At 40.9% G+C, this 14,427-nt stretch overlaps 1 protein-coding gene across 1 annotated transcript in view; it reads right to left on the bottom strand.

Annotated features, from left to right (window-relative positions):
* Positions 1 to 14,427, bottom strand: part of map2k5 (mitogen-activated protein kinase kinase 5) — a 52,917-nt gene that overhangs the window by 9,332 nt on the left and 29,158 nt on the right. Inside the window, exons 18-21 of the mRNA XM_086144187.1 lie at positions 11,807 to 11,833; positions 11,449 to 11,481; positions 7,099 to 7,160; positions 5,281 to 5,326 (exon numbers count right to left, since the gene is read on the bottom strand). Coding sequence (XP_086000313.1) covers positions 5,281 to 5,326; positions 7,099 to 7,160; positions 11,449 to 11,481; positions 11,807 to 11,833 — 168 coding nt within the window. The remainder of the gene's footprint in view (positions 1 to 5,280; positions 5,327 to 7,098; positions 7,161 to 11,448; positions 11,482 to 11,806; positions 11,834 to 14,427) is intronic.

Below are 14,427 nucleotides of genomic sequence, written 5' to 3' on the forward strand. Positions count from 1 at the left end.
GGGGGGCCAATGACAAGGGTGCTAAAAGGCTGTATGGAGGCGGCCGACAAGGGAACGAGGGATGATGAAGGAGGGGAGGGAGGAGGGAGAAATGAAACGTCAATCAAATTTGCGATCAAAGAATATCACGGTGAGGGATCGTCGCTTGTTTTTCTTCTTCGCGCAAATGAAGTCGTGCAAAAAATAAGCAGGACATATATCACGACGACGCGATCCGCAATCCCGTTACGTTTGTTTCTTTTTTTTTTTTTTTTGTTTGTTTCCTCCAAAAACAGGTTCCCGCCAATGCAGGACCCAGACGTGGCCTTGTGCCGGAGGGAGACGAGGGAGGTGAAGGACATTCTGCTTAGGATGAAAAGCGAGAAACCCCAGACGGAGGAGGTCATCACCAAATACCTGCAGCTAGTGTTCTGGGGGCGGGCCAACGGAAAGTCTCCTCGACTGACCGGCGTCACCAGCTTATGATGACCGGATAGGGTGTCCATGATGAAAAATGCATTAAGTGGGGAAAAACAGACTCCCTCCTCTGATTCCTTGTGACGGCAAACAGAAACAGGCCAGAAATGTTATTGACACAAAAAAAAAAATGAATTGATAGTGTAAGAACGGTAGGTCATAAAATGACTGGGGGACGGGTGTCTTATCCGACTCCGTGAGGAGAACGGTTTGCGGCGCAACAGACTCCGGGAGTCTTTTGGACCGACTCGAGATGAATCGAAACCAGGAGCAATCCAGACTCATCTTAACCTGAACCAAAGCATTGTCTCCCATTCATAGGAGTAATTTAGGTGTTTGATAACTTAAAAAATCTCCGGTTATGCCCAAACCTATTAAACAAATGCTTTACTGCTTTTCTCTGTTTCCAGTGGCTGTTTGTATTTTGAACTTTACGGATAATATTTTCAGATTAGCTACTCGCCCGCTTTGCTCCGAGGATTTCACTTAAGCCATGACGAATTAATAATCACCTTTTAAAAATGTTTCATGATTTACATTTGCCTTACTTTAAAATTATTAGAAAGTGATTAATTTAAATTTCTTATATGAAATTGTAATTTCCTTACTTATGAGATTTTTTGTAATTTTTGTAATTTTATGTCAATAATTTATCATGATTTTCAGATTTTTTTACTGACATTTTTGAAACATAGACAAATTAAAAAAAAAAAGTATTGTTAACTGTGTTGATTTGTCATTTCCACTTGATAAAGTGAATGTGTTTCTCTAACTTTTATGATATAAACTTGTCGTCATTCATGTTCTAGTTGTGCCCTGTCGTAGCAGCACAGGGAGGCCTTCACGAAGGTCCTGACCGCTCTTCAGCATCAGTGAAACCACAGAGGTGACAAGACAAACAATCCGAAAATGACGACGGCTTCGGTCCGGGGGAGAGCAGTGACACCCGCGCCGGGTGTAAGAGAGCTCTCCGTGAGTCATGTTCCAAACCATCTGGGCTCAAATTAATTCAACAAGATTAACTTTCCATTTCATTTCCATCTCTGTATCCAGTGTGGAGGATCCTCGGTATGCTTTCAAATATACAAAGTACTAATTTACAGCTTTCACAGCCCATTAAACTGACACACCATATATTACTGACTTCACATCAAGAGCACCATAACAGGTAATTACTTAACCTAAAAACCAAAAACCATAAAAACATACAACCTGATCGCTCGCACCTAGTGTCTAATTTACTTGTCGAACCTTAAATGAGACAATAAACATTAATAGGTATCAATCAAACTAATCCAACAATGAAAAACTTTCTTAATCTTCTACTCAATATTCAGAGAAAGTCTCCTTAGGAATTGGCGTAATAGCACTTTCACTTTTTGCGGCACAAAACTCCAGATGTCGGCTGAAGAAAAGTTCAGAGGGCCATTTCAATATTCTTACAAAGTATGGAATAAAGTCAGATAATATTATGAAAAGGTGCGGGAGTTTAGCACATAAAAATTACCATGAACGTTCTTCATTGTGAGCGTTTCAAAGACACGTGATAAATTAGTTTGTAAAATCTCGTGCAGAATGTAAATCGGAGCAACTGCAGTGAAAACACCCACTGGAACTGCAAGGAAACAATTTGACGGAAAAAGGAGAGACATTTTTGTTTATGTCTTTTTTTTAATTAAGAGTAATAGTATTAAAGTTAAGCAGTGATGGGTTCTGTTAGAAATGTGCAAATGGTATTTTGAGAATGTTAAAAGCAATACAGAAAACCTCGTACTGCTGCAGATTTGTTGTTTTTTTTTTTTTTTTTACTCTTGATGATACTGCATTCATTCTATCAGTGCTACTTTAACCCGGACAATGGATCCTTCACTACACTTTTCTTTGCTAGCGCCATTATTCGCTCTGCTTCATTGTCTAGACATTGCAGGAGCGGCAAAACAGGAATACAACTGAAGAGAATAGTAAAAGAAATCGGAGGAAAAACTCTGATGTCAGTGGTACGAAATCCAATTTGTGAAACTTAAAAGCCAGGAGGCTCACAGTCAAATCGCAGCATTTTCAAGAAGAGGGTCTAAAACCATGCTGAAGGTAAAGCTGTCGATGACAGCGGCCAAAGTGATTAGAAATAAGAAATACAGACGCCTGGCAATCAAACGCGAGCTCTTCCTGTCACTCGTGCTATTATAAAAATGCATGATATGGGCAGCAGTCAAAGTATCATCAGATCTCTTGCAGTTACCTTCCAGTAGAAATAAGGCGGTGAGATAAAAACTGAAAGTGAACGGCGGCAGTTTGTGTGCTGCGGCAGCAGAGAGCGGGGACGGTGTGGCAGGGTGCATTAACATACAGATAGAATAGGTAAAGAGTTTTAATGTACTCAGGAGGCTGGGGTAATGTGGGAGCAGAGTGAGAGGTGGGAAAGAAAGACGGAATGAAGAGGAGGAGGAGGTGGAGGAGGAGAGAAAGACAATCAGCAGGCTGGCGCCACAAAGCCAGGCATCCATGACCTTATATTTCAGAGTATCACAGGCAGGAGAAATGAAAGGCCTACAGGAAGACAATAATAAAAGGGGGAAAATGGAAAGGAGGGAGGAAAGGACGGTGCAAAGAGGCAAAATGAAAGATGTAGAATTAAACAGAGGGATGTCAATTAGTGTCGCGCAGAAACGTGGATGAAGGAGACAAAATGAACAATCGCGGCGCTGAAAAGAAAACCGAGAAGAGGAGAAACGGTGATATTTGGTTTAAAAGGAACCCGTATCAACTATGGTGATTTATGGACAACACATTCCTAATGCATCTCAGTAAATATGAAAAAGATGGAAAATGAAAACAAGTAATATTCTTCTTAAACAATAGGATCAGGGTATCAGTGCAAGACGCGGGACAATTTTTTTTTTTAATAGCTATTTTTTTTTTTGGTGTTTGCTGTTTTATTTGATAGCCAGTTCATTGTGCTAGTCTGTACGCTAGCAACCTAGTCATCTTCCAAAGTCAATAGCAGCCTATGACGCTTGAAATCCAGATATAAACAAAATTGTTAAACGATGTCCGTTTCAAGGTGGTATTACAATATCAGACATATTTTCACTCAAAAACGGTTGGATCAAAAGTGTAAAGCCTGATCACCAGCAACTTTGAGAACAATGAGAAGTCGTGCCTGTTCCCAGGAGATCACTTTGCTTCGAGGCGCACGTTCTCAGCGAATGTCCAACATTCCCCTTTAGCCCTCCAGTGTGGTGTGAGACTGCGAACACGCGGTCTGTTAGCAGCGCCGCATTTACACCCCCCAATTCTCTCCGTCCCCGCAACACTGAACGTCAGCCCTCGTCTCTCTGTGGACCGGACTGTCGCTGTCCTTGGTCCTAACACGGGCGCCAGTGCATGTTGCAACTCTTAAAAGGCAGTTTGTGAAAACTACTCTGGTCCTGCGTGCTAATGCTGACACAGAGAAACCCTCCACACAGGGGAGGCCCGTGGCGTGATTTGGAAATCAGTTAGTCACACTGTCAGGGAGCGATTGAGTCACCGAGTAGGAGTCGCTATATGTGTATTCATCATTTTGCGGGAGCTTTTTGTAATGTGACAGAATCATAACTGTGGCCCGAAATACTACAAGCTGCCTGAGAGCTGGCCAGATGGCGTGTATACTTCGCTGAGTTTTCTTATCCGGCGACATATTTCCATACTCTGTGAGGACAATGGGATTTTGCCAACTGCCAATTTTTTATTCACTCTGACAAAATAGGAATAATTAGAGAAACAAGAGAGTTGGCAAAAAGGGAAAAGTAATGCACAACACACTTGATGGTTAAGTTCAGCTTTGGGGACTAAACAGTAACCTTTTCCAGACAGATGATGTATCTAGTGACATTTGTCTGCCGATGTCAATCAATATAGCATTAGGTATGGTATGTCTTCATAAAAAGCCTCAATCATGACAAAACTGACTTATTTTGAATACCATCTTCTATATCATATGATCAGGCAAAGTCCACCATGATATGAGACTTTTTTTTACAATGGTTTCAAGTAATGAAAGTACAATCTTAAGGAAGTCGGGTTTACACAAATAAGGATGTAATCTTTTCATCTCTGCATCTGTCATCATCCGCTGCTCGTCAGCTTTAGTTCACGTCTTGTCTGCGCAATTCTTCATCAAATTACGAAACACATATTGCCTCTTGTGTCTCCACATATTTTCTTTTATATCGAGTGGACCTCAGGGGAGGAATGTGCTCTTCTGCTTAATTAAGTTTTAAGCAGTTCATTGTTAAAATTAAAGGACTACATGTTGTTTTCAAAGGCACAAAAGAGACAGAGACAGAGACACTTCAAATAATTTTGTTTTGTCTGAGGTTGAAATTTCTTCAGGCGAAAAAAAAAAAAAAACCCCACACATCTTGAAATTTTGTAAAATAGATAAATGAAATAAAAAAATAAAAGGAAAATATTTTTTGACTCTTGCACAGCAACTAGGTCAGACTCATTCAGTTTGGCTCCAATGCGATGAATTAAACAAATTATTGTTGAAGTAGGTCTCAATCCTACCTCAAGGTTTCTCTGCGACCTCCCTCTGACATTTTCATTACAAGTAAAAAGTTTATTACTGTTGTTTCCACACAGCGTTACCATATTTCAGCGTCCCTGACCCAGGCCATTGCAATCACTGCGAAAAATACAATTGTATGTTTCAAAAGCCTCAGGGATTTTAAAATTATGTTTAATTGAATTTTTTTATTGGATCATCGCCTTATTCAAAATTTATATTTTGCGAGGTCAGAGAGGTTAGAACTGTTTAATGGAAAGCCTGGTTTAACTTACCATTAGGTTATTTGGCGCGGGCCTCTCTTTGGGTTGTCGCCTCATACTGAAAGAAAGAAACAAGCCGTCTATATCCGTCACCATTATCAAGATCATTTTTTTTCTAACTTCCATGTTCTACATACATGCATTTTCAAATTTGTATCCAAAAGGAGGCTTTAGATGGAAATCATAGCAGTTTTGATGGAAGAACCCCCCTGCCCCCTCCGAATAACATGACAAGTTAAAAGGATAGTTTTAACAGGAGTTCCCCTTCCTCATTGCTGCTCAGAGGCATGATTGACAGGGGCAACGCTGTCTTCACATTGGTCCGACCTTTAATAGCGATTCCCACTTCTGCACGGTAAAGTCTGTCCTCTAAAATAGCCAATGACAATTTTAGAAATCAGTGCATGAGACCGTAGCCTCCCTGAGAAATGTCATCGGGGGAGGTGACCGTGAATGAGAAAGGAAATGGAGGTTTGGAGTGACGGAGCTTTTTGTACATTCTTTCATTAACACAACGCCTGGTAAAACAACCAAATGATGGGCAACACTATGCAAAACTCTGAACTGGTATTTGGAGGGCAGGGAAACTTGTGGCTGACCTAAATGGTTATTGTGTGCAGTCACTGCTTGGATGACCTGCGGAGGATTTCTTCGCCAACAAAGTTCTCATGAAGAAGAACTCAGAAAGAAGTACAGATGTATAGGAGTTGATTTGGTACTTGAGAGAGAGGGACACTGCCATTTTTTACCATTTTTATGATACAAATCTGAGAATCTGAGTGTCATCAGCAAAAATAAGCACTTTTTTTTCCCCAAATAAGACATCGTTCATGACAAGTATAACTGGTGGCAGATCTTGCTAGCTCGGTTTAACAAACGCAAACATTAACATTAATTAATGAATAGTAGATTTTAATTGATATTCAAGTAAACACTCAAAGACACAGCAGTGGAAGATCATTTATAAAATCTTCCTGATTGGTATTGGCACCTTTGCATAATAGCTGTCCCAAAAAGATTCAGGAGATGAGTGTGCATGTGTGTTTGCATGCATTTATGTGTCCTCCACCTTGTGTCTAAGTATATTCTTTTACAATTTGACCTATATAGTAGACATTTCGGAGCGGGCGAAGCAACAGATTTATGAATCACAATGAAAGGGTCATTACTTCCTAAGAGTAGCTGGGAGTGGGAGAGGGGGCTTTTAGCCCTGCACTGGGGCAGGACAACGCACTTGTGTACCTCAGGGTGTCCTGAGAGAAGTGCCCCGCTTGAGTAACTCAGGTCAGCGTGGGGGACAAACAACAGCTGGCATCCCCAGCAAGTACTGTAAGTGCAGCTTGTACACAAACACACACATTGTTTGTTTTCGGTGCGGGTGTGTGCATGGGAAGCGCGCGCTCCGCTCGAGCAAAGGTAAGGGTTACACGAGGCTAATGAGTTGGAGGCAAATGCAGGGTAAATATCATCTTTGTCTAGTTGGCTTAGATGAATCTGTGTAATCGGCAACGACACAATAAACGGGTATTCAGTCGGATCAGCGCCGCATACAATGGCTAAAAACATTAAAAGAACAAAGCATTTCAAAACATTACAAATCCATTGTAAAAAAATTGTACCTCTTAGTCATAGACAATATTTACTTGACTGAATAGCTGTCTTTATTCTGCTTGTGTGGGAATCAGATGATTTAACACGACACATATTAAAGCAGACAATGTTTTAAGAAAACTGAATTTAAAATACAAAAATAACAATTTAAATGTGTTTCTTGGCTACATTTTTTTTTTACAAACACGGAAAGATGAATATTGTCGGTCAATGACTTACCACTGAGTGACGAAGTGAACAAACTTCTCACTGAACTGCCCGACAGGGAGAACAGGAGGATCCTGTTGAAAGAAAAATAAAGAAATAAAACAAACATTTGGACAAAATGAAGGATTTTATTTCTGCACGACTGTAGCTTGCTGATACTTGACCTTACCTAATACAACCATACTTGATTCAATCTCCATAATCATAATCAATTTTGCATGCATGGAAGTGTTACGAAATATAACTTCAGAACATTTCCATGAATGCAAATTTTGTAATGATGAGTCGTCACTTTAAGACTATAAACACACACACACACACACACACACACACACACACACACACACACACACACACACACACACACACACACACACACACACAAGTGCAGCAAACAGCACAACCTTGAGATCCTCTCAAATGCTGGGATGACATGGAAACATATGGACACAGATATTACGAATGAATTCATAAAGTACTAAAACATGCATAGAATCATAAGAGCCGGGGTCTGGAATCAGGGGTTTATTCAAATGCAGGGGAATTATAACTCTTTATATGTGAAGCCCTGCTGTGCCATTAAAAACACCTCTGGGCAGTGTTTGCCATTCCTTAATGCTCTGATCGGCAGGCTCCCGCAAAGCATGATGCATGAACCCATTTAAATTAACAAAGAAATGGGTTCCTTCTAATCTCACTGCACTTCACAGTCTCGCCGCCGCTTGGATGAGTGATATATCATAGTGTATGCAGACACACATCACACAAACATACACACACAAACAAATGCCCTTGAGCACTGCACACTACAACCCTGAGTGTGCACTCCTTTTAGAGTGAGTGCACCAAATTATTTGCAGCCATTCTGCTATGATGCCTTCTCCTTCTCGCTCTCTCACTCACAGATACACGGCATCAGCTGGACTCATAATTTGTGGCAAAAAACTACAAACTGCAGCTTATGTTGACTACAGAACTAATTTATGAGTTGAGCGGGATAAATGTAACACACACTCCATTGGCGATTGCAACGCATATTTGCAGGCACATGCACTTTCTGTCGACTGAGACAAGTGCGCGCGCGCACACACACACACACACATATATGCACACACACATCTCCGGCTGAGAGGAACACTGCTGCAGCTTTGATGTGGCAGCAGGCTGTGACACAAAAGACAAGCAGGCTGATGAAAGTGGCTAGTCTGTGTAAATTATTCCTCTGGTTGTCAATATGCTCCGCTACGAGACACAGCGCACACTATGAGGGTACAAGGGTAGGAGTAAATATACATGTCATTGCCATGGAGCAATTATTAGGCAAAATTAGATTGGTAATTACAGGCTTGAAAATAAAGTGGGAGTTCTTTATTAGAGCAGCCACTTGCTATTTAACAAACAGAAGAGAGGGGCACATTAATGAGGGTGGACAGTGGACAGATGGTACAGCAACTAAAGAGAACTTCTCCGTAAAAGACCTCAGACCGCAGATCTAAGATGATAATTGCACTGGATAATTTCGGATTATGTATATGTATGAGAGGGGTTTGTGTTCTATGAATGATAATGTAAAAAAATATTTTTTGGCCTTTTTTTTTTTCCCAATCCTCCCAAGTGCTTTTGCTTTGAAATTCTTGAAGAAAAGAGGAGACTGCGAAGCAAACCGTGCGCTTGGCTCAAGACAACAAGGTAAGCGAGAGCATGTTTCAGTCAAATGTTTGATATGTGGAAAACCAGTCAAAAAGATTGTGTTAATTACATAACGATAATTGTTTGTCACTCTATCTTGGATGTTGAACTTTTATATGGTCATCGTTTTATTTTTTTTGGTTTTGATTGTACCCCCAAAGGTATTATCAGTGTGTGTGTGTGTGTGTGTGTGTGTATATAGGGGTGTGTGCTTGTGTAATGAACAGCTCCAGGCAGATTGCCACACTCCACCCTCCACCTTGCACACACCCCTAGCTAGAATAATATTAATGATCCACTGACGAGGGAACATTTCTCACTCGGCCATTACAGCAATTTTCAAACCCAGAGTGCAAATCACTTACAATATCAATGTATCACAACTGAACGCAATAAAAAATACATGTTGGCATCACACGTACGCAAATGGGAAAAACGTCAGCGATCCATCTTTTGTAGCAACTAATGCTGAATTTGTGTCAAGCCAAATTTAAAATATCTGAGCATTAAATGATCTGCTTCAGAAGTGGTGTCAGCTCATTCTGATTTTGCAAACTGTGCCACAGGGTAGTTGGGCTTTTTTCCTTCACGTTAAGAAACTGGTCTGCTTCCTGTTTTTAAGCATAAGACTGTAAAGTAACTACCTCTTCCAAGTTGTGCCAAGTTCTCATCTGTAAACCTATCTGGGATACGGTGACACACGGCCATTCTTCGGTTATCCCGCAGCTTATTGATGTCAAAGCCTGTCCCAATCGTCAGCCTTTGCATTCAAACTCAATAGGCTTCATCTTTACAAAACGCGCAGATCCTTATGCCTCTTCCCCTGAAGCGTAGCGTGAGCTGGGACATTAAGGTCTGGCAGTTCTGGCTCACCAGGGATAACACAGTGTTTTCTCGCCTCGGGGGGAGACGGCAAAGGGCACAGGAAAAATAGTTTGAGTGATGCCTCCGTCTGGCTGACTAATGAACAGTTCAGCCAGGGTCAATCCATTACAACCGAAAGCATTTAATTATTAATTAAGGCCAATCTATAGGCAGTTAAGGACAAGTGACATTGTATATTTAATGTGCAATATACAGTAGCTGGTGAAGGAGGGTTTGTGGGGGGGGGAGGTTGGTTTGCAAGTTGTTGTGACATTTTTTTTATTTTTTTTTATTAATGTATGTCACCAAAGCAATTCAGGGGGGCAAGCTCCGTAGGCAGGATTGGTGATTTGAAGAGCGCACATTCTCATTCATGCCCGCAGACATAGCTAATAAATAGTGTGAGGAAAAAAATCAAAAACAAAACAAAAAAAAAACCATCATGGCTCGGCCCAGCAGCACAGTGTGGTGTCCTGGTCGGAGATATTTCAAATGGAAAAACTAGGCCGCAGTTGTTTTGAGCAAGTGACGGGAATGGAGGGGCAATTCAGATTCAGACGTGGCCGAAGCAAACCCCGCATAAAGAGGGCTGACTGATACCGCAGATTACACTGGGAGCTGAATTCAGGAAAACACCTCCTCACACTCCTCTGGTGTTTAGCGCACACCCCTGGCTGTCTAACAGGGCAATGAACAAAGCTACACAACACGATTGCAGCCATTTGGGGCTCAGTTACTGTTTGTATAGATTTTGGTTTCGCGATGCTCGTTCCGTAAAGCTGTGGTATGTTTACAAACATGTATTTTCTATCCAATAAACCAATACTCCAAGGGAGGGACAAACAACTGTGAGATATTGAAGAGTTGCAGCTTTGCGACTTTACGAAAACCAATTCCTCTGTTACACTTGCGCTAACCGCACTAAAATACATTTACGTATGTACAGCAGTCTCATAAAGATATCGTTTTAGTGTTAAAGGGTATTATATCCCATCGATGAGAAGCACTCTGCAAAATTATTATAATCATGAAAATACATGAACAGTACAAATGTTGAGTCCAAATGAAAAAAAAAAAAAATTCTTCCCCTCTCACTGTCAAGAGTACAAGCTGCAGGTGGGGTTTCTTGTGATAATTTATTGATACACCTGTCATAGTCCCAGCTTGTTTTGGTCAGTGAGCACAGCGGTTGCTGTTGCTTTTGCTGTCTTGGAAATGAGCCCACTGTCCATGACGTTTTGAGGCTGGCCTTCTGAAAGAGCATATTTTAAAATGATGCGCTCCTCCGACAAAGTCCAGCTCTTGTGAAAAGAATCGTTTTTACTGTTGCAGAATAACGTTCAATATAGATTTTCATTCAGCTTAGGTTTTTAATATTTCAGCTTCTACTATGACCTAAAACGGGAGAATGCGATATTTATTACGCGGCACGTGTGCCTGTAATAGTAACTGCATATGAATTGGATATGAATCGAATCGGATATGGATATGAATTGGATATGGATCTGGATATGAATTCTGTACAGGAACGTTTAGTGAACAAATGTTTGCCTGCTTTGGCGTTGGCTCTGTGGCGTGCAGCTTTGGTGGCGGCTGTGCCGCTGTGCGTATCAGTCATGACAGGTCAGCCCTCCATTGTAATGTGAGCATACAGATGTATATTGCCCGAGGCAGTAGCACGGGGCGAAGGGTTGAGTGAGTGGGGAGCAAAGCTGCCTGAGCGGTTTGCTTCATTAGGAAACAAAATATAAGCTTTCCAGGCCATTAGGACTGACTTTAGATGCAAAAGCACATAAGACGAGGACTCACCTCATCAACGATGCATTGCAGTAACTGAAGAGGCTGGAGAAAGGGAGAGACGAAAACATGTGCGGGGATGTGGAAGTTCTTAGCAAGAGGCAAAATCAATTGTGTGATAAAAGAAAGTATCTACTGAGATTAATCAGGTGCAGCGAGCTTAGACAAAGCCATCCTTCAGGTAGTGAATGTTTTTATTATTTCACGACAGCACCTCATATACTACCAGCAGTTTAAGCATGAACTAATATTTCTTTGCAAAAAATGCAATTGACTGAATTTTCAAATGAGAGAGCCACCCAAGAGTAACAGACTGTAGTGTGGGAGAACTCTATTTTCTTCTCTCCAATTCCAGTGCAATAAAACTTACCATTAGAGATCCTTGGTTTTTCTGAATCTGTAAGACAAGACGGAGACGAGGGGAAACAGCAATAAGTAATTAGCATATCATAATCAAGACGATGCACTTGGACACATTATGATCACTGGGAGAAAATTATTGCTTTCCTGGTGGCAATTTGTGTATGCGTTAACACCATTTACATAATGAAAACACACAAATGTTAATGGCCTCGCCCTCATTTGTGGAGAATGGAAGTAAAAGATCCACTAATGCTCATTTTCAGAGTGGCAGTTTATTCCTGCCCTCCAGGATGTACCAGGATGTAACTGTTACAATCAGCATGATCAAGTGTTCTAATGAGAACGTTCAATGTGTCACTTTCACAGGTGCATTAGCGACATTTTTCTTCATGTTCCTCACAGGTTACCGCCGTATTTATAATTTTCTGGTTTCCGTCGCACACATGGTAATTGTGTTTGGTTTGTTTATGCTTTCCTGAGCTTTATTTATTTCGGTATGTTAATGAAGAATCAAAAGTTAGCCTTTTTTTTTTCTAAAGCTACTTGAACATTTGAGATATATATATTAGTTTGGACACACAGAAGTCAGCAAAAGGTCAAGGAAGGATGTTAAACGATTTCAGCCGTGTGCAAAAATGCAAAACCAAAACGTAGCTTTAAAAATTACGGTGAAAAAGGCGAATTCCAGCTTGGAGCACAGAAGCTCCTCACAATATATGATCATGATATTTTTCCGGTGTTCATACAGCAGTGTTGCAGCAGTCAATAGCTTTCAATTGATGTGAAATACATCACATGACCATGAAAGTGGATTCTTTCATGGAATTTACCATTCGCGTTGAAATGTGTAATCAGGGAATGTTCTGAAAGTTAAACTACTGTGGGCAATCTTGGACACACACACGCACGCACGCACGCACGCACGCACGCACGCACGCACGCACGCACGCACACACGCACACACGCACACACGCACACACGCACACACACACACACACAGACACATATGTACAGAGAGAATGATGGAGAGCGGGACAGAGCATTATCTTAGATAACTAGATGTCACAGAATTTCCTTCGGGGACTTAATTTGAAGCTCAAAAAAAGTAATAAACCACAACCAATCCAAATACATTTAAAAATCACAGTGTCATGTAATTTTGCACCAGAGAAGCTTTGACAAGTATCCTGAAACATTACAGAAGTGTGTTTCAGCCCAAGTTCAGGGAGCATGTTTCAGGGACTTGCGGCCCCGCGGTGAAAAATAAAGCTGTTTTTCGCTTTAAAAACCTCTGTGATCACCTGGCTGTTTTAATTTTCAGAACTTCACAACTTTACCCCACAGACTGAATGATGGACGGTCTTGGGCCTACGCTCAGCTGAATGTCTAATAGTGTTTGGTAAATAAATTGCTCATTTCTCCTGTTGTCTTGACAGTGCATTATAACACTTATTGATTTGCTCAATTAAATACAGGTTTTCACACACTGTAAATACCAGGGGAGTCCTAAACTGCGAGTATATCCCGTTTTGACTGAATCAGACACATTAAACGCAACTATGAAAAAGTAATTTGCTCAGAAATAATTACTAGGACCAAATTGCATGCTGCTCCAGGGGTTGAAATTGTATAGTGGCAGATGAACTTATTCAAGCATACGTGAGCACTTACTCGTCTTGTGCTGGTGGCTTATACGCATATAAAAAAGGTGAGGTTTAACAGTTCCCGATTGCTAATCCTTTCTCCTACTTTGTTGGTAGGCATATAATTGTCTACTCGACGTTTATCCCGAGAAACATAAACAAGACTTTCGCTCGAGGACTAATCTAAGGACAACTTAACAAAAGCTCGGAAGGGAACCGTCTTCTTCCCGGTCTGTAAGAAGTCTATGTAACCCATTACCAGCCTCGTATGTCTATTAGGAGCCTCTTAATTGGCTAAAGTCTTGTTTTAGTGTTTGCTTAACAACCACAACCAAGTCGATCTGTCAGCCTGAAATTTACGTCCCTTGAATGATAAACTATTAAAAGCTGCAGCTCTTCTACCCGCTTTAATGCAGCTCTTGATACGGTTGATTCACTTGTGTGTCACGCGGCTGCTTTTTAACAGCACAAAGCTACTTTAAGTCATACTATGGAATTACAAATATAGTATTTTGCATTCATCACATGCAAATACATAATAAGGTGTGTAAAGAATATGCTTCGTTAAAGATACATGGGAGTGATAGATGTTCAACTCCGACATGGGAGTCATATATTAATAATTGTTTTTGCAGAAGCCTTTTGAACAGAGATGACCTAATAAAGTCTGCTATTTTGGTACTGGGAAAAAAAACAACAACCCACAAACAGTGTTTAAAAAAGGGCATATCACATAATAATATTGCATATAATACAGTGTCGTTTTCTGGCCTGTTCATCTGAGAGGAGAGGATCTGATGGAAGCAGTGATGTGTGACTCAAGCTCCCCAGACACCCGCGCTAAAATAAAGATATGGTGCTTCATTCAGAAAACTATTCACATCTGGAAAAAAAAAACAAAAACATAAAATGAGGAGAAACAAAAACAACCATTGAGCAAACAAAAAGACAACGATCAATCAGAGGCAGTAGTGCTGGCGGCTGG

The sequence above is a fragment of the Fistularia commersonii genome, chromosome 3 (genome assembly GCF_037954325.1).
Source record: "Fistularia commersonii isolate RoL2024-O1a breed Wild chromosome 3, RoL_Fcom_v1.0, whole genome shotgun sequence".
NCBI classification, from domain to species: domain Eukaryota; kingdom Metazoa; phylum Chordata; class Actinopteri; order Syngnathiformes; family Fistulariidae; genus Fistularia; species Fistularia commersonii.